Source organism: Falco punctatus, assembly GCF_963210335.1.
Source record: "Falco punctatus genome assembly, chromosome: 19".
Lineage (NCBI taxonomy): Eukaryota > Metazoa > Chordata > Aves > Falconiformes > Falconidae > Falco > Falco punctatus.
In genome coordinates this window covers 3,857,199-3,876,278 of record NC_137599.1, presented here as the reverse complement: position 1 = coordinate 3,876,278, position 19,080 = coordinate 3,857,199, and the positions used below count along the sequence as shown (strand labels likewise).

Here is a 19,080-nt window from a genome sequence, read left to right as displayed (position 1 = left end):
CGGCGGCCCCGGCGGGCGGGGGGCTCCGGGCTGGGCCCGCCCCGGCCGGGGACCCCGCGCTAATCGGCTCCTCCCGCAGCAGCCTCCGGGCCAGGCGGCCCCCGGTGGCCAAGCTCCCATGGGCGCTAGGAAGAGACCCGGGACCCCGGGCTTGCCCCCGGCGCAGGGCTCGGAAGGTAAGGCGGGGCGGGGGGCAGGGAGGGATGGGGGTGCTGCGGGCTTCGGGGCAGGGACCGGGGTCTCGCCCCCGCCTCCCCGTCCCGGCCATCCCCCTTCCCGGTGCTGGGGTGTCCCGCTGATCCCCCCCCACACACTTCCCGGCGCCGGGGCGTCCTGGTGACAACATCACCACCACCCTTCCCGGCGCCGGAGCGTCCCACCCATCTACCCTCCCCCCTCCCGGTGCCGAGGCGTCCCGCTGACACCCCCTCCGCCTCCCCACCCCCCCCACCCCCCCCGCCTTTTCCCGGTGCCGGGGTGTCCCGCTGATATCCCCCCCCTCCCCCTTCCCGGTGCCGGAGCGTCCCGCCGATCCACCACCACCCCCCCCTTCCCGGCGCCGGCCCTCCCGCTCCCCCCCTCCGCCCCGCCTCGGCGCTGGGGCGTCCCGCTGACCCCCCCCCCCGGCGCTTCACTGAGGAAGCCTCTCGCTTATCACGCAGAGCTCCTCCAGGTCCTGAGCCGGCTGCAGGAGGCCTGGCTGACAGAAGGTAGGCTCCTTCCCCCCCTGCCCCCCCTCCCCCCCTGCCCCCCTTCCCCCCCTGCCCCCCGTTCTTCGGCTATTCGTGCCCCTTGGGTTTTGTTTGACCCCCCCCAGACGGGGGTGGGGGGGTGGGTCCCGAGGTGCCACCCGGGCCCGGGGCGGCGCAGCCTAAATGGCACATTTGTGCGGGGCATTTCCCTATGTACGGGCCGGGCTGTTGGCCGCTTTCCTGGTTACAGTTTTCCGTTCAGGCTACTTGTAACTGGTTCGGTGTTAACGCTGATTTGTCACTTATCTTCGCTGGTTGCCAGAACATTGGTATTTTTTTAAACAAACAAAAAAACCCCTATTCCTTTAATTCCAGGAGCGAAGCGCTTCTCAACTTTTTTTTTTTTTTTTTCCTAAGATAATTCTTTGAAGGGACCTTCCTGTGGAATTTGCACGCTGTTCAGTTTGGTGTCTGAATTGGTTTGCCTTCAAAGAAGAGGGAAAATTCAAATCCCAGGGAGTCCTGTTAATTCCAAGTTAAACCATCTTTTAACAGCATGGGGAATTTGTTCTGATTCTACTATCACAAATGATCCATTTTCTAGAAAATTCAAAACACATCCTCAAGTACAGACTCTTGATAAATACAAAAGCACTTACTGTGATGTAGGTACTTAATAATGATGACATAAAAATATGCATGGCACTTTGAGCAGAGCTATTTCCCTAACTTTACCACAAGTGAAGGACAATCCTGTCAAACAATTATTTCTTTTTTTTTAAAGCCTTCAAAAAGTTATATTGCAATAAGACAATTAGGGGGAAAAATATCAAATGCCTTATGTTCATTTCAAACTTGAAATGATGTTGATCAGGAGCGTGATGGTCAGGATGCAAAAGGAATTACCTGGGGGCTGTTCCAGGGCTGAAACACTCTGGTATCGTACATCAGAGCTGAAAAATAGGTAAAAATAGGTATTAATTACTGGTCAGCTAATAGACCTGCTGAATGTACACACATAGTTGAGGCTGGTTTCTCTTAAATCCTCAAAAACCTCAAGCTGTTGATAAGTTTGCCTCGAAATTGATTTCTGGTAGCGTTTCAATTTTAGGCTTCCTAGTGTTGAATATTTTTTTAGCTCACTCATCCAAAGGTTTTGCAGAAATCTCTTACTATATGTTTGTCAGTAGCAGAGTGTTCATAGAATGAATTTGTAAGCACACTGGGGCGGAGGGAAGGTTGCCCGTGGTCTCAGCAGTGTATAGAAAGAGGTAATCTGCTGTTATACGTGATTAGTAAATGATAATGCAAGCCCTAGAATATAGGCAGGTATATTTTTGGCACAGCTCATAGTATCTAGTCAGAGTCCAAGTGAAATTTTGGGGAATTTCAATGCATGTTTGAATATTCCACACTGTGGGAGAAACTAGTTCCCCATATATGAAATTATTTTGCTGAATGATGGAAATATTTTATGTCATTAATATCTTGTATGTGTCTATACGTTAGCATTTCTTCACAAGATGAAGGCAACTGAAAACTTCTTAATGAACTTACCTTCTTAAATGAACAATGCAGAAGAAAAAGGAAGGGAGAATATGTAATATGTTATTTATTCTCTGCCTCTACCACATCCAGTTAAGAAATTTTATTTTATTCACAGTTCTTGGTGTTACTTTTGAAGTAAAAGAGAAACAAACCTGGGAAGGAAGCAAACTGGAAATACAAATTCACAATCAGCCATATGAAAAACGTTAACAAATTTAAACCACATATACATCTGTATCTGCATGTGTGTGTGTGCCTCTATATATTGTTGTGGTTTCATTCACAGGGCAATCTCTTTGTTAGCTTTTTAGAATATTTTTAACAGTGTTAATTAACACCTGATTTCTCCTTTGCAGGGTAAAATAATAATGTCTGCATATAGATGACTCTTAAAAGAAACAGATGCTGAAAAATCCTAGGTCTTGTTACTAACAATCCAAAATTTTCTTCTATGCTGTTGTTTTTTTTAATCGGAATCTGTTAGAATGCAATGATGTGAAGCTGGCAGTTGATAACTCTATGGAACTAATTGCAAGCCATATAATTTATAAAATTATTTGGCATTCGGGGAAACAAAAAGCTTCCTTGGACAGAAGTTGGGCAGGTAGTCGGTGATCTGTGCTGACTGCAAGGAGAGGGATGCCCTTCGCCGCGTAACCTTAGCAAGCTTTAGTTACAGTGCTCTAGATCTTGAAAGAGGTGTGGGAAATGCTGCTGCGTGCAGTCTGCATGGCTACAATAAGCCAGGGGTTGGTCTTTAAATGTCTGATTGGGTATCCCAGTTATTTTAAGTATAGATGCTGGATTGGGGAGAACAAGAAAATGTCTATCTGTATTGCAACTCTCCGAAGTAGATAATGCAATATAAAAATTTCAGCTTTCTTTAGCCTTCTAGTGTAGGACTGTAGCTGTCTGCAAAAGCATCGCTGTCCAGTAGTAGTGAGGCTGCATGCTCTCGCTCCAGCCATGCCCTTCATTTCACACCCTGTCTGTAGTCTCTTGCTTCTGCTATGAAATTCTCTCCATGAGATGGTCACCGATGCCATCGACTCCAGGCAGCACGCTGTGAGAGCCCAACCCAGTTCACACGACGTGATCCCCGCTATTCCTTCTATCACAACGTTGCTTTGTAAAGATAATTCATAAAATGAATTTTGTAGGCTGGTTTTTTTTTTCCTGTTCCCAGCCTTTTATCATTTAAATTTCCAGGTTCTTGTCATACAGGTTACTTTAAGGAGCAGCAATCACAGGGCGAAGAGCTTGGTTCGTTCCATTCTAATCCGCTGCCTGTTCATGCAGAGTTATTCCCTACGGTTTATTTTTGGCATGTCTTGTCTCTCTTGGCTTCAAGTGACTGAGATTAGGGCTTCCATTCCTCGTGTCCTTCTACTCTGACTCCATCACCTTTGCTTTAGAGCCAAGGGAGGGCAAACTTTGGGTTTGCCTGTTACGTACTAGCAGCAGCAGTTCTCTCCACAAGTTCGTGATTTTTGTGAAATAATCTGCTGCAAGTTTTCCCTCCCCGGCACTAAAAGGGCCATAAATAACTGTTAGAAGTAATAAGTGTTTCAACACATGTGCTATGGGGAAAGTGCTCCCCACACTTTCTCCCAGGGCACCCCCAAAAGCTCGGCTCAGCTCTGTGTGTTTAGTCGCTGGGGGATGGAGGGACCACTCTAGGAGATGGACTGAGACCATGGCTCTGAGTAATGGAGAAAAAATAGCTGCGTGTTAAAATACAGGCTAAATTCTGATCAGCGGTGTCTTGCTGACATCAGGGGTGTGTGGGGGTGTACTGCTTTTCCTTCCTTAACACCTCTGCTTCCTGGGGGAGAGAAGAATGCAAAAGTATTTGTAAATAAATGCAGATGCTGCCGTCGGGGAGGAATCTGCCACGTCGACTTTTGTCCTGGTTTCGTGTCCTGTTGCTTAAGGATGTGGATGTGATGTGTGCTTCGACACAAGCGTGTGTGCAGGCTGTCCAGGAGCAGCGTTCCATCCTGTGAAGGGACAGGGGTCACCAACCGGCCTGTGCAATGGGGGCGGGAGCACAGTTGTAGTTATGGGGTGGTGGTGGGGATCCGAATGAATTGTTCATTCAGCACGAGGACAATGCCAATTAAAGCTTTTCTCAGCAAATGAGGGAAGCGGGAGCTGGAGGAGACTATATAGCTGGTTCCTCTGTGAAATCAGAAAAGCACTAATTACCTATACACTGTCTCAATGCAGGAATTTTAGCATAATGGCACTACAGGCTACTGTAACGTTTGATTTTGTATGTCAGAATAATCTCTCAAGGACACACCTGTGTACCTCGCTGGGTCAACCTGTAGGTGAAGAAGGACATTGAAATTCTTTTTTCTTCCACTGTGCCATTTCATTGGTTTATTACATATTTATTATCTATTTTGCAATGGCATCGTTGCAGTTCAGGCATGGGCTGAGGCCAGGCTGTGGCAGGCGATCCACGGACGGACTGGTTGAAGCTGGAGACCAGGAAAGGCAGATGAGGAATTGGCACAAATGATGCCATAAGGGACAGCTCAGCTGCCAGTCTTTGTCTTAATTTAAAATAAATATTTACTCCAGGAAGTGATGAAACATACTGTGAAGCGCATAGTGAAAAACTCTTCTAGCACTTCCATTTTTAATTTAATCCTCATTGCCATGTGGGAAATTATATCCCTGTGGGCTTTACAGCTTTTTGGAATTCTAGTCTTTCACATAAATCAGAATAAATGTGACTCCCTGACTTGTGAAGAGGCATCAACTTATATATATGTATTTATATATAAAGTAGGAGTGAGCCCCATCAGTTTGTCTAAAAGAAGCACTAAGCCTGAATCTTCTTTGCTAATTTTACTATTTTAACTGCTTTTTAACTATTTTACTGCTTACCACATTGAGCAGCATCTTGTTCCAGTGAGGTGGGCTGTTCCAAGGTGAACGAGGCCTCAGCAGATTTTCAGATGTATTTAATTAGACCATCTTGGAGATATTCAAGTATCTCAGACCTCACTGTTATTCTTGGAGTTGTACTAACAATGCTGGCCACAGGGCAGATGCCCAGAAATAAATAATAATAATAATAATAATAATAATAAAAAAAAAAAAACTTTACTGCACCAATCTGCGGGGAAAGAGCAGGTTTTTGCTGTTACACCAGCACTGCCTCAGATTTCCTATTTGCAAAATCACACTTACAGACGTGCAAGGCACTGTTAACCATTTCCCTCTCCTGCTACCAGATAGTTTGAATTTTTTTTTTTTTCTTCTAAAATGTTTTCATTCTGCTGATTTACAAATTGTAGCCTATTCCACTAGTACCAAGTTGTTTGATGTTTCTGGAGCTTCTGAAAAAATTGTCTATGAAGGTATAGGTGTTTTCTGTTGTGCTCACGCTTTGGCATAGCCTTTCCAAACTGATCAGTTAGTAGTTGTTTCTGAACAATCCCTGCATATTGTGTTTCTAATGAAAACTGTGAACCCTGAGCTAATAAATTTGCTCTTGTCCTAATTTCCAAGGTGAGGGAGAAAGAAACCAGCAGGCTGTTAAGGGGTAAATCTGCAGGCAGAAGAATTGTATTCGTTAATCCCAAAGGGAAACTATCCATAGTCGCTAAAGTGCATCCCAGCAAAAAGCTCAGATCTTTCCTGCCTGGGTTTATTTCTACCTTGCTGTTAATTATATCATACAGAGTGCCAAATCTAATTCTCCTCTCTCTCTTTCCCTGCCCCCCTTCTTCTCTCCCTCCCCTGGCAGCTCAGGTTCCAGACAGTGATGAGCAATTTGTGCCTGACTTACATTCAGAAAACTGTAAGTATCGTGGAGGTGATCACACATCTCACAGGAGAAGGGCAGGATACACTTTAGCTGAAGAAACACATGAAATGTAACACACCACACAGACACGGAGGCTCATTTTAGTTCTGTGTTGGCGTGATGGGGACAAACAAACCAGGCCAGCTGGCCACATCTGGGCAATGCAAAAATGTCTTTTTGTGGTGCTAACTACCGCGGTCCCTTATGCAGAGTGATGTCAACAGAAATGCATTTTAGTTGGTGTACGGGTGAGTAATTAGGCACCCCTGAACAGCTGAGAAAGTGCACTATGGTGACAATGAAAGGTAAAATTTCTGCTATTGCTCCTCCCAAAGCAAAAGAAATTGGACTGTACGTGGAATTAAGGGTGCTGTGTCTCTTGCAGGTGCTTTTTGGGGGCTCTGCTCACTTGCGGAGCCTCTGGCTGAGCACCCGCTGCCAGCATGGCCTCTGTGAGGTGATGGTCCTGCCTGCCTGCCTGCCTGTGAGGGCACGGTGTCCCAGAGATGCTGTCTGGGCTGCTTGCCCTCTGTTCTTAGGAACTGCCCAGCGAACAGATCACCCATGGGAGCGTACAAACAGTAATGTGGATGTTTTCTCTGAGAACGGGTCAAAGCCTCTTACAGATGAAGGAGCTGAGCGTTGCTCAGGTGCAAGCGTACGTGTAGGAACCCTCTGCACAGTGGCCATCCAGCTCTTCCTGCTTCCCTCTTCAGCTGGCCCTCCCAGTATGCCACCGTTTTGTTTGGAAGCTGATGCTGGGATAAGACCACATGCCTGAAGTGAATATGGACTATTCTGAACAGCTCTGTTGCAAGCAGCCGCAGGAACGCTGAGCCTGGCTCCTGACAGGCACGTCAAGGCTACAGGAGGATGCCCGACCGTTCCCTGGGCACATATATGCCCTAGCAGCTAACTGAGTGCAGAGATCTCCAGTTAAAGCTGGTGCAGTCAACTTTGGTGACCTTCCTACACTGATATCCCTCTGCCCAGGGCAGTTTTCCCCATGAAAACTAAACCGAAGGGCTTGTACTGGTTGCTCTTGCCTACCTCCTTTCCCTGGACTTGGCCCTGCAGCACAGCTGGGCTTGCTCTCTGAGTCATATATCTTGTTTCTTCCTCTTTTTGACCTAGAACCAAGGAGAGGGCTGGTCCCATGTTTCGCTCGGAATGAATGAATGAATGAATGAGCCAGTTGTAATGCGATAGCCTGTTGCAGCAATTCAAGGCCGGAAAGAATTGGCTGCTCCTAGCGCATCTCGCTTCTTGAAACTTCAATGGAGTTCAGTGTAATGGACAGAGCAATTTTTTTTTTTTTTTCCCCCCTGAGACTCAGCCGACACATCAGCATTTTTAGATGGGTTCTATATATGTTTACTCCAGACATCGAAAAGAGCTGCTACAGACAGACAGAAGGGAAGTGGGTGCCCCAGGCATAGAAAGACCTTTTTCTCTTTTGAGCCTTTTCTGGGCTGGGGGTGTTTGCACAGATGCAGGAGCATCATGCCTGGGGTACTGAATCCATCCCAGGATGCTGGGTCAGCCAGCACCTGCCATCGGTTTGGACAGGGACCCCTCTGCCACAATTGACAGCAGCCCCAGGGCTGGCTGGGGGAGCTGGTTGTCCCCTAGAAGGGGGTAGGGGCCAGAAGCCATCGGAGGCTCTGGCATTTTACAGATTAGATTTATTTTCGTTTATTCTGTCAAGCTGTTTGGATCCCTGTGGGTGCTGGCATGATGTGAAGATGGGCTTTTTTTGGTGTAGGCTGAAACCGAAGGCAGGCGAAAGGAGTCAGGTTTGAAGGGGGTTTGCCCCCCTCTTGCTGAGAAACGATTTTTGGGGAGAGAAGTTCGCAATAGAAAGTGGCCTTAATGTCCTGTGGTGAGAGGCAGCAGCAGCCCTTTCTCCAGCCCTTTGGAGAGCTGTCTGAAGGCACAATTAGCCCTTTATGTGAGGGAGAGCTGGCTTGAGGGTGGCTGGTGCACGTACAGTTCCGGTCAGTCCTGATATAAACTCAGCAAAAAGATGAGGTATTAACAGATCAGGTTGTTACTTTCCATCCTTGAAATGACAATCGCAGCTCTGAACATCCCAGGCTTTGTCAGCAGCATCACGTCAGCTTGAGGAGCTGGGAGTAACCTGGCAAAGGACTGCAGGCAGCCTTATGAAAAGCTTAGTTTTGTTTTGGGGGGCAGATCCTTGTCTTGTTTGAAAAAGAAACCTAGACCTATGTACCTCTCTGGGGTTTCTTTTCTTTCCTTCCTAAGTGGCAGCGACCTCCTGCAGCAGCAGAGCCCAGGGGCAAAGGCAGAAGATGCTCACAGTGTCCTTCAGCCAGCATAAGCTTTTCTGAGGATTTGTTCCTGCTGGATTTAATTAAGCATAAGGAGTAACAGTACCCACATCCTACTTCCTCGTGCTGTAAACTGCAACCCACACTTGTTATTCCTGACATTCTAACCGGGCCAGAAATATCCCTCCTTGTCTACATCGGGCCAGCGCACTGAAAATGAAAAAGAACCTTTTTACTTTTTTCCTAGACTCTCACTGGTGTTTTGGATGAGCAGAGGTGTTGTGTGAGATTCCCCCAGTTCCACGTTCAGGGGTCTTGGACTGTTAGCATCGAAATTCAACGAAGGAAAAGCTGCATTTTGAGATTCTACAGGTAGCTGCCGAGTGCCAGCGCAGCAGCCTCCCGTCCAGCAATCGCAATACCCTGTAGGAGACCCTGGCTGCCTTCCTGAGGGCTAAAGTATAAACCTGGTCTAATTAATGAAATCAGATATTTCTAAAGGGAGGCTACTGGGAGGACTGCAAGCTGCTCATCGAAATTTGGGGTATATAGTAGCAAAAGCAAGGACTTGGAAGTCAGACTTCTACTTCGGACTGTGCTTTACCACCGATGCTGTTCCTTTGGGAAAGGGATTGTAGCTACCTAAGGCAGTTTAGGTGCCTGAGAAAACACTTACTTGTGTAAGGTGTGAGCAAGTTAGCCTGAGGACAGCCTGTAATGATATGCAATACATATAACAGCATTTCCCACAGAAAACCTTCAGCTTTTGCAGCTGTTTGTACAAAAATCTTACATTTACTGTCCTACAGGACAAATGATACAATCAGGAAATCTGCAATGTGTCATCATATTAGTGTGTGATAACTTAACACAGTGCTACATGGTAATGTTACTCACAAGACATGCTTACCAGGTATGTCAGGGAAAGAACATTTTACCTGATGCAAATCAAAACTTTGCTTTTATGTGTTGAAAAATAAGAGTATGTGCATGCTACAACGGGAAACGTCTGTCCCAGACCTGAACAGCTTAAGGAAATACCCACTCTAAATCCTTTTCAAAGCGCTCTGGATTATCACAGAGCATGTTAACACTACCTTAAGATTTGCTCTTAAGGTCGATGTAGCATACAAACATTACTAAATCAAGGGCAGAGCTCAGGGAGGTCCCGTGAACTTGGGTGTGTTGGTATTTGGTTTCTCTCAGAGCCAGCAGAGCAAGGACGAGGTGGTGGCATCTCTGCTGGCTTCACTGGCTGATAAAATTACCTCTCCGTAAACCAGAAAAAAACGTCAACTTGACCTTTCATTTCTCTCCCACAGTAGCTTTTCACAGTCCTCCTGCTAAGATTAAAAAGGAGCCGCAGAGTCCCTCGGACCTCACACTGTCCTGCAACCATGAGCAGCCATCCCAGTACCACAATGGCGAGCAGTGCCTTTACACCAGGTAACAGCTTACATGGGGGAAGGGGAGGGGGCAGAAGCTGTTATGAAACCAAGTGCTACTGCGTTATCTAATAATTACAACAACGAACCAGTCTGGCTGCTGTGATGCCCGTGAGCCGGTGGGTCAGCTCAGGGCAGCTCGCTCAGCCGGTATTTACGGCACTGGTTAGCCCAGACCCATGTAGAGTAGGTCAGGGGTCTGGGCTTGCCCCTTTATTTCTTCTCCCAGTGCTGTTCCTCAGGTGTCCTGATGCTGAGAGCAGTCTTGGCATCTGTCACGTGCCTCTCTCCCCCCATTGCTTTCCAAAATCTGTCCTGGCAAGTTGCTCCCCGACACCGTCGCCCACAGTCCTGGCTGCTTGCCTGAGTTACCGTACAGCTTCTGCAGTACCGACACTGCCATGCGGAATTAAACTTTGTAACTCAGGGTAGGTTATAAAGCAGTGCGTTTCATTCACCGGCGGGCATCAGGGTGGACAATTCCAAAAGCACCCACTGCCCCACTTCTTTGTGCACGTGTGATTTAAAGTTTACATTCATGCATATTCCATCGATGCCCGAGAATAGGCTGGGTTAGGGTAATTAGCCTACCAGGAAGCCATTAGCAGAAGTTTCTTCCCATTTGCGCTTGCACACTGTCTCCTGGTGCGGATCGTGGGGGTCGCTGAGGATGAAGGCTCAGGAGTCTCCCTCTTGTCACCTTCCCTCTTCGTGCAGACTCAGTCGTGTCCCCAGTTCCTTCCAAACCAAAACCCAGGACAGACCCGGTTTTCCTGGCTCAGGGCACAGACGTTCACATACCGGTGTCGTCTTATCAGCACAGGAGCATCCCAGCCCCACTTTACTAGTGCAGCGGGCCCCAGGACCGGGCCTAACTTGCAAAGTCACCTGTGAAGCTCCTCTTTGTACATGCAACGAGAATTTTAATTCTGAGTTTTCCGTATCCTATTAATCCAGTGATTTCTAAGCTTTCTATCACCACCTTCTCCCATTTTCGGGTCATTGCTGTTGTGCGCAGGGGCAAGCGATGCTCGGGAAGGCAGGAGTTGATGCTGGGAGTTTTCTGGCCCAGGTGGCTGTGCAGAGGGACAGTGTGTCTGCCTGTGACACGTCCTCCCCAGGTGCTGCCACCGGTCCTTCTCGGAGAACGATAACGCTCCACTCTCTGTTTGACTGTCCCAGTGCCTATGATCAACCCAGCCAAGTTGGCGTTGAGTCCCCCGACCCAGGAACCCCGATACAGTCACCGCTCCAGCACTTCCCTAGACAGAACAGGAGCTTCTTGACCCCTCCGGGGCCACCCCACCCCACCTCCAGCTGTGGGTACCACAATGACCACAGGTGAGTTACTGGGAGGAGGGGGCAGCCACTGGCAAGGATTGCCCTGCCGGGTGAGTCGGGGCGGGGGGCTGCAGCATCCAGATTAAAGCGCTCTGTTTACACCAACCGCAAGACCCCCCAGTCCCATCCAAAGTGGGATGGGGTCCAAAGCGGACCCACCGCTGCTGCCTAGGGTTTGAAGGAGGAGGCTATAACCTTAAGTCTGTCGGGTTCTGTGGGTGATGGGCTGCGTCGCTGCCCTTGGAAACATCTGGCATTGGCGTCCCTTCCTTGCCCCAGTGATGTGTGCAGCTCCTACAGCCCTACTAACAGCCTGGGGCTGAGGCAGTTTCTGTCCCCCCCAGGCAGCCCTGCACCAGGGCCAAGATCGGGGGGCCAAGCAAGCTGCCATCCCATGTCCTCTCCCCTCTCCTAGCTCTGCGTACCAGTCGCCTGCGGAGATGGGCTGCTCCTTCCCCTCTTCCCAGAGCCTGGCCCAGGAAGACCCCAGCACCTACCAGCACCAGCTGTCCGAGCCCTGCCTCCAGTACCCTCATCAGGGCTTCAAGCAGGAGTACCAGGACCCGCAGTATGAGCAAGCCGGCCAGGCAGGCAGCAGCTGTCAGTACCCAGCGGCTGAGCTGGTCAAGCAGGAGCAGGTGGACTACGTGTACGATGCAGGTAGGCAGCGCTAGCTCCGATTGCAGATGCTGGGGGTGAGCAATCACACATCCACCACTTCTTGGGCTTTGACACAATGCTGCTTCATCTTCAGGAGCGTGTGTGCTCCTGGAAAACTGGCTGTGCAGCAGGAAACGGCTCTGTCTGTTGACTGCATCCAAGAAAAGGCTGGGACATTCACCTTCTGTACTGTGTTCCAAGAAGGATTTTCTGGGAGACAGTGGAAAGCTTTAACCAGATATAGGAGCTAGAAGGTGATGTTAAACCCAGCCAAGCTGGATTAAAGGCATGCATTTGTTCTCCAAGGAAATAAAATAGCCTCTGGGGAGACTCAAAATTCATAATTAGCCCGCTTGCACTATCAGAAATGGAGAAAAGTTCTCTCATGGGGAGTTTTTGTCTTCAGGGGTGTGTTGAGCTGGTAGGTCATAGAAAGGGAGAGAAGTGAGGTCAGCTTTGAAGAAATTATACTGAGAACATTCTGTAAATGGCAGCAGAAAGGAAGGAATTAAGTATCTTGGAGCTGGTACAGAAAAACTGTCTCGGATCCCTGCAGCAAGGAGGGGATCTGCGAGCAGTGGCAGAGGAAAGCTGCTCTGGCGTGGGGATCGTAAGGCACAGCCCTGAGCTGCAGCTCGTGACACTGCCTGGCCCTGTGCCTTTTCCCTGCTGGGAGGCTGAAGAATTTAATTCACAAAATGGAGAGAAAGATGCAGCTCTGCCAGCTCCAGTGGGTGTCAGCCGTCACGGCGGAGGTCTGGCCCCAGCAGCTGACACCCGCTGGAAACTGGTGCCCCATTTCGGAGCTTACCATGCAAGATAAACCAGCTTTGGCCTGACAAACGGATCTAAAAGTCTGAAACGGTCTAAAGAGACATGAGTGGCTAACAATAAACCGGACAATTCCAAGGACCGGGATAAGCAGGGAGCCCGGTCTGCCTTGGCTCAGCCACGTGCACTGTGCTGCTCCGTGTCTCTTGCCGTGCCAGCCTCCACCTGCTACTTCCCATAGAAACAGGGCAGAGCATCACAAGAGAAAATAATTTATATTTCCAAAAATAGCTCTCTAGATACCAGATGGATCAGGCAATCCTCTTATTTTTCCACAAGGGAGAAATCTTATTTTTTCAGCAGATCTGTCCAAAGACTTGCTACCCTGACCTCACAGTACACTCTGCTAGAGGGAATGTTACTTCTGGTTTCTGGGTATTTTAATGGACATTTTGAATTGTTGCAGTATTTAGCAGAAATAAATGCATAAATAAAAAGCTCCTTTGAGGGTATAGAATCATCACTGTGGCTGTGCTGGTATTACACTTTCACTGGGTCCTCCTGGCCAGACAGGGGAGGAAAATGTGCAAACCCAGAAGAATGCTTTCTGTGCGAGTAGTTTACGATTGTAATAATACACAGTGTGTCAGCTCAGAGTACCCTTCTGCCCTTAGCATCAGCAAAACGTTGGCTGAAAGCAGTGGCTATACACAGGAGTGTGAGGGAGATGTAAGGTAAATCTTTCCAAAGCTCCTGGTTACAGCTTCCATCTCGGCTGTGAACAGAAAATAGGTTTGATTCAGAAAACACATGTTTCAGAAGAGATAAATTGTAGTGCCCAGGCAGCAATATGCACTGCAGAGAGATTATGGAAAGACTTTCTGCTTATTTTTAAATCAAGTTATTTTTTTCCTTTGTGTTTTCTCAACTGTTTGTGACAATGCCCCATCATGATGCGAAAAAGCCAGGGAGACTCGGGATATCTGAAATGACATTTGTGAGATGCTGTCTGCAGTAAACATTCAGATGCTGCTGTTCTTCATTAATATCATCATAGTACCCCTGGAAAAATGCAATGCCTTTTCCTTCTCACCCACGAAAAGAGTAGCAGAGTGCATAGTTATCTTCAACTAGGAGTAGGCAGAGGCAGCACACAAATTTAGCCTCTCGTCCAAGGTTTTGTGTTCAGAGTGTATAGGTGACTGACGGGCTATCCTGGCTACTCTGAAGGATGTCGTGTGTTAGTACCACAGAAATTTACTACTGTAATTAACAATGGGAAGCATAATGAAGGCAAAAGTTGTGGTGGGATGGGTGAGACATAACAAGTTGCCAGTCTGCCACTAATGCTTTAGGAGGGCGCTAAGTTGGTTAGATGGCTGCACTTACCTATCCACCTCTGGAGAACAAGACTGTTCCGCCTCCTGTGCTTTTAATTAAATGAGTTTGTTAATTGTTCCGTAGATGTTCCTGGCTATCACACGTACACAAATGTTGAGAGTTATTCAAGCCATTCAAATACAGAAGATACATCAGGTAAGAAGCTCGGTGCCTGTCATCTTTTCCCTGCGCTGCCCTTGATGCTGCCCTGTCTTCTTTGCCTACAACTGCCTGCGTTGCTTTCTCTTGCAGCCTGCAGGTACGACAAGCCGATGAGCTGCTTTACTGATGATGTCTGTGTCGTTCCAGAAAGTTGTGAAGGTCAGAGAAAGAATGGCTTGCAGTTTGGGTGTAAGATGGGGTTATCCAGCATCTTTGCTAGCCGCTTGGCCGCTGTCCGCGTAGTTTGTTACACCGTGTTCTTGCAGGTGTGTTAGTTGTTCATACCTGGCTTTTTGGGATCCTGTTTCTTGAGCTTTTTTAGCAGCAAATAGGCCTTCTAGCATAAGTAGCATAATTGTGAGGTTCATCGGAGCTGCTCTTGGAAGAGCTGCTGGTGAATTGGCCACTCTATTCTATATGAACTTAAATATTCCAGGTAAAGAATTGTGAAATGTGTGCTTTTTTTGTTTTTTCGTTTTTTTGTTGTTTTTTTTTTTTCCCCAGCTGTTTTTGCACTGTTACCCTTAGGAACACCTTGTGTGTTCTTCTCAGCAAGAGGCAAGAAGCAGAAAGCTGGAGGGAACCGGGAAGGGTCTGCACACCAGAGACGGGGATCTCTCCAGCTCTGGCAATTTCTTGTAGCTTTACTGGACGATCCAACCAATTCCCACTTCATTGCCTGGACTGGCAGAGGGATGGAGTTCAAGCTCATTGAGCCAGAAGAGGTGAAACTATTTCGCTTCTCTACAGGCTGTTTCTGAGGCTACAAATTCATTCCCAAGTGGCTTTTTCTCTGCCCTGTGAAGGCTCCTGCCTACCAGCGGTACTTGCCAGACCCTGCAGCAAGCCAGGGTTTTTAAAGAGGTCAAAACACTTGGGTGACACAAATACCAGGTTTAAGAAAGGCTGTTTGTAAGTTTAGAGCCTCAGCAATGCAGTGAGTCAAATTGCCCACTGCCTCCACTTCCCCAGATGCTTTACTCTTAAGCTTGCAGTGACTTGTGCTGTCTTACCACACTCCGTACTCCAGGTTGACATTGAGGTTTGGAGTTTTGAACCCCACTGATGGCAGTTTTCCTAAAAATCTGGAAGAAAATATATCCCAGTCTAAATACATATTTATATCAAAATTCCATTAACTAAAGTGTAATTTCGAATGCTGCCGTGTTCCAAAAAAACCCAGTAAAATCTGACAATAGCTGGGAGATGGGTCTGTAATATCTGCTCATGTCTTGCTCCGATTAGAGCTGCATTTAGCACTGTTCTTGCTACATATTTTGCCTTTATGGGCACTTTCAGCGCAGGTGAGTTGTTTTGGTGGGCTGACGTGCTTACAACAGGCTTCCGAGTCTCATAGACAAAGCTGAAAATCATGTAGTAGGAGGAAGAAAGGCACATGGGTCTTCCCGTGGAGGTGTTCCCTTGCACTTTGGCTCCTGGTTAAACATGTGATCCTTGAAGATAAAGAGTAGCATAGGATGAAGCAGTCCTTCAACATCCTCAAGCTTTCAGAGTACCAGAGAGTGAGAAGTGGTGACAGCAAATGAGCTCTGTAGTGGTGAGGGGAATGCTTCTCTGCGATACAGGATGCTTCAGTTTGAGTTCTACTCTTCCTGTTTAAAAGCTGCTAAATAATTGTTGTGTGAGTCTATTATTCAAGCATTGTAAATGTTTGCTTCTCAAAAGAGAATCAGCTGGATAATGTTCTTTTGCCCTTGGGTTGGGTTCACAGAAATTTGTGCACTTTGATGTTTTATTCTACAGGTAGCCAGGCTGTGGGGTATCCAAAAGAACCGTCCGGCCATGAACTACGACAAGCTGAGCCGATCCCTTCGCTACTATTACGAGAAAGGCATCATGCAGAAGGTCAGTTTGCAAAGCAGATGGAGTTTTTTATGCCTTTGGTGATGCTTCTCTTGCAGAGACAGGGACCTCTCCAGCTCTGGCAGGCTTGCCTTGCCAGTCCCCCTGCGCTCATCACCCCATCACTTCTCTTTGCAGCAGTTAAATGGGGAAAGCGTAAAGGAGCTGAATCTAGGCTTTATATATGGGAAATAAAGGGGAATCGCGATTTCTTTCTTTTTCTGTACGTGTCTGCCCTCAGGAGAGCTGGAATTTATGCAGTTGTGAGGAAATAGAATCAGTCTAGACTTGGTGAGAGAAAGGCTGCTGGGGGCTTGGTCCTGTGTGGTAGGGGTGGTCTCTTCCCATCCAGGGCACTGGAGAGGACATCTGTGAGTGTAATTATGTCACAGTTACGGACTGGTCAGGGACTGCTGCTGCTGTTGGGACAAAGTGAGCTGGCAGCATCCCATTTCCCAGGAGCTGTTCCACGGGAGATCAGAGCAGCAGGAGGACAGCGCAAGGAGCAGTTTACAGCTCTGGCATGTCTCAGGGCAATGGGCTAGAGCAGCCAGCTGGTTTTGCAAGCCCTTCTCTCTGCTGAGGAGCATTGCCTAGCGCTGCCTGTGTGCCTGCAGCATTCGTCTCCCCTCTTCCCTGCAGGTGGCTGGAGAACGCTACGTGTACAAGTTTGTGTGTGAACCTGAAGCGTTGTTCTCTCTGGCTTTCCTTGATAATCAGCGGCCAACTCCGAAGGCTGACGGGCAGGTCAGCGAGGAGGACACGGTGCCTCTTTCTCACCTGGATGAGAATGCCACTTACCTGCCAGACCATGGGAGCCTCCCTCCGCAGCATTACAGCAAATGCTACACATACTAGCATTGCTGGGAGCACGCCGTGCCGCTCTTGCTCGTGTATATAAGGAGACATCTGGTGAGGATTCAATCCATATAATAAGCATTTTTCCAGGCCAGCCTAGGGTATGCAACAAACTATGAAGAGCTGCTTTGGTCAGGAAAAGCGTTCAGGTACACACATGGATAATCGACTGAGAGTTGACAGGGCTCTTTTGTGCTTGCGATAAGACCCTCATATCTGTCAGGGTGAGACTTGTTCTCAGCAATGCAGACACCGTCCCAACAGCAGAGCTGCAGCTTCAGCAGCATGTCAGGTAACTGCTGCCGGAACAAAGGAGCCTGTCGCAGTCCCTCTCTTTGGCGAGGGAGGAGATGCCAGTCCTACTGGGCTTTTTTTTTTTTTTTTTTTAACTATGAGGATGTTACGATGCTGGCTGCTGGCTCCATTCCTCCTGTATGGGTGCTGAGCCTCTGTATAACCTGCCCTCAGCAAGGGATGGCTCTGACCCACACAGACTCACCTCTGCGAGGCCAGTCTTGCCTTCTTCTCAGGTGGGCTGCAACACGGTCATCACAGACCACAGGAAAGGGGCAACACCACTTGTCTTGTACGTGCATGTTCCTGCCTTATCACCTTGCTCCTGCCTTATCACCTTGCTCCTGCCTTATCACCTTGCTCCTAACGCTTCACGCCAGGGCTCTCTGGTACTCGGGCACTCTGAGTGGGGTAGCTGGAGCCACTGGCCGAAATTGGAGCAGTCCTGGGGTACACGGCACACCATGCAATACAGCAGAACTACAGAGCTGCCCGATTGCATCTGTCTGTGGCACAGGTTAAGCCAGCATCCCCCTCGGGTAGAGAGATTGCGGGAGGCAGCAAGGCCTGAGGCTCCGGTTCATTGTATGGTTGTGACTTTTCCAAATTAAACAACTTTAACAAACATCCTTGGGTTCTTTGAAGACCTGTCAGACTCTTGAGTGTGCTCAGCCTGGGCTCAACTAGAAAATCATCTAAGGCAAGAAAAAAACCTGCTGGAGGTGCATTAAGAAAATGCTTTACAAAGTAACCTAAACCATACGTAGTTTTCAATATCTAAAGTTTTAGACTTAACCTCCACAGATTTTTGCGTGCTTAAGGGAAACCCTGAAGTGTTGGAAAGGCAAATAGCAGCAGCCCACTGCAGCACATGCAACTTAGCTAGACTTTGACTGGTTTTTTTTTCCCCCACAATAATGAACATTACAATGGGGGCACCGCATCCTCATTATGAGGTGGCTCACTTTTTAACTAGCAGCTGACTACGTGCCTGGTTCAACAAGGAGCAGTACAGTGTAGCCATACAGAAAAAGCCTGTTTGCTACTGCTTCAGGCTGATGTTCCAGCTGCTGAATACAGAGCAGCGCCAGTCCTGCCAACGTGGTAGCCTGTAGAGGAAACTCTGTATATTGATTGAAAGCCTGATCTCCCCTGATGGCTCTCCCCTGCATGGCTAATGCCAACCCTCCCAGCCTTGTCCCTGGGCATGAGGGCCAGGAAAGGCTGCTCTCCCTGCCTGGCGAGAGGCCAGATACTCCGAGCAGCCTGCTCTGCTGAGCACCTTTGTGTACCCTGTGTGGTCCAGAGACCTGGTGTTCTGGCAGCTCCTGGCCCTCCTGCCTTGCCCTGCTCCCACCAGGCAAGCACACATCCTCTGGTGTCCTAGCAGTGACGGTGGAGGGGAACCCTTCCATTGGTATAAGCTGCCTTTACTATTTATGAGTGTAAAAATACTATTCATTAATAAATTGGTCTATGTCTTTGGCCAGCGCACCTTCATTCAGCCCCTGACTAGTCCTGCCTTACCCTCTGAGCTTGCTTTGCCCATCTCCTCGGCACCAGCCCGCACCCTTGGGTAGCTGATCCAGATGTTTACTTCTGAATCTTGGTGGAGTTAAAGAAACGAACCCTCCCTCGACACGCTTGCAACCAGTCATACAACCACGACTGAAAGATCGCAGCGAGATACGTAATGTCTGGCTGCTCCTGGTGTCGGGGGAACATTTCTCTGCAGCTGCAGAGAACGTCGCCCACGCTCCCGTGCTGACAGTACACTGGCCACTGAGCCAAGCTCCATGGTTTTAATAAACTTTTTCCCTAAACTTCGTCTCTGTCCCGAGCAGTGGCACTTCCAGGTTGCTTGCCAGGAAAGCCAGTGCGTTACCACCCGCTGAGCTGGGAACGGGATCAGGGCAGCACAGGGCATGCCAGCAATGAGAGTGGCACCC

The 19,080-nt window shown here is 48.4% G+C and overlaps 1 protein-coding gene across 7 annotated transcripts in view; it reads left to right on the top strand.

Annotated features, from left to right (window-relative positions):
• The window catches only part of ETV4 (ETS variant transcription factor 4), a gene marked incomplete at its 3' end in the record, with an annotated part of 35,336 nt that overhangs the window by 8,549 nt on the left and 7,707 nt on the right, over positions 1-19,080 (top strand). Inside the window, exons 2-12 of one of the 7 annotated variants that reach the window (XR_013924582.1) lie at positions 80-176; positions 663-710; positions 6,004-6,057; positions 9,680-9,803; positions 10,985-11,143; positions 11,559-11,803; positions 14,039-14,110; positions 14,207-14,275; positions 14,621-14,841; positions 15,881-15,982; positions 16,622-16,891. Coding sequence is in view for 6 of the 7 variants with exons in the window: in XM_080369868.1 (XP_080225994.1) it covers positions 80-176; positions 663-710; positions 6,004-6,057; positions 9,680-9,803; positions 10,985-11,143; positions 11,559-11,803; positions 14,039-14,110; positions 14,207-14,275; positions 14,621-14,841; positions 15,881-15,982; positions 16,622-16,837 (1,407 nt within the window). Of the gene's footprint in view, positions 1-79; positions 177-662; positions 711-6,003; positions 6,058-9,679; positions 9,804-10,984; positions 11,144-11,558; positions 11,804-14,038; positions 14,111-14,206; positions 14,276-14,620; positions 14,842-15,880; positions 15,983-16,621; positions 16,892-19,080 lie in introns of those variants that run through there. The other 6 variants (XM_080369868.1, XM_080369864.1, XM_080369867.1 and 3 more) reach the window with 6 other exon arrangements.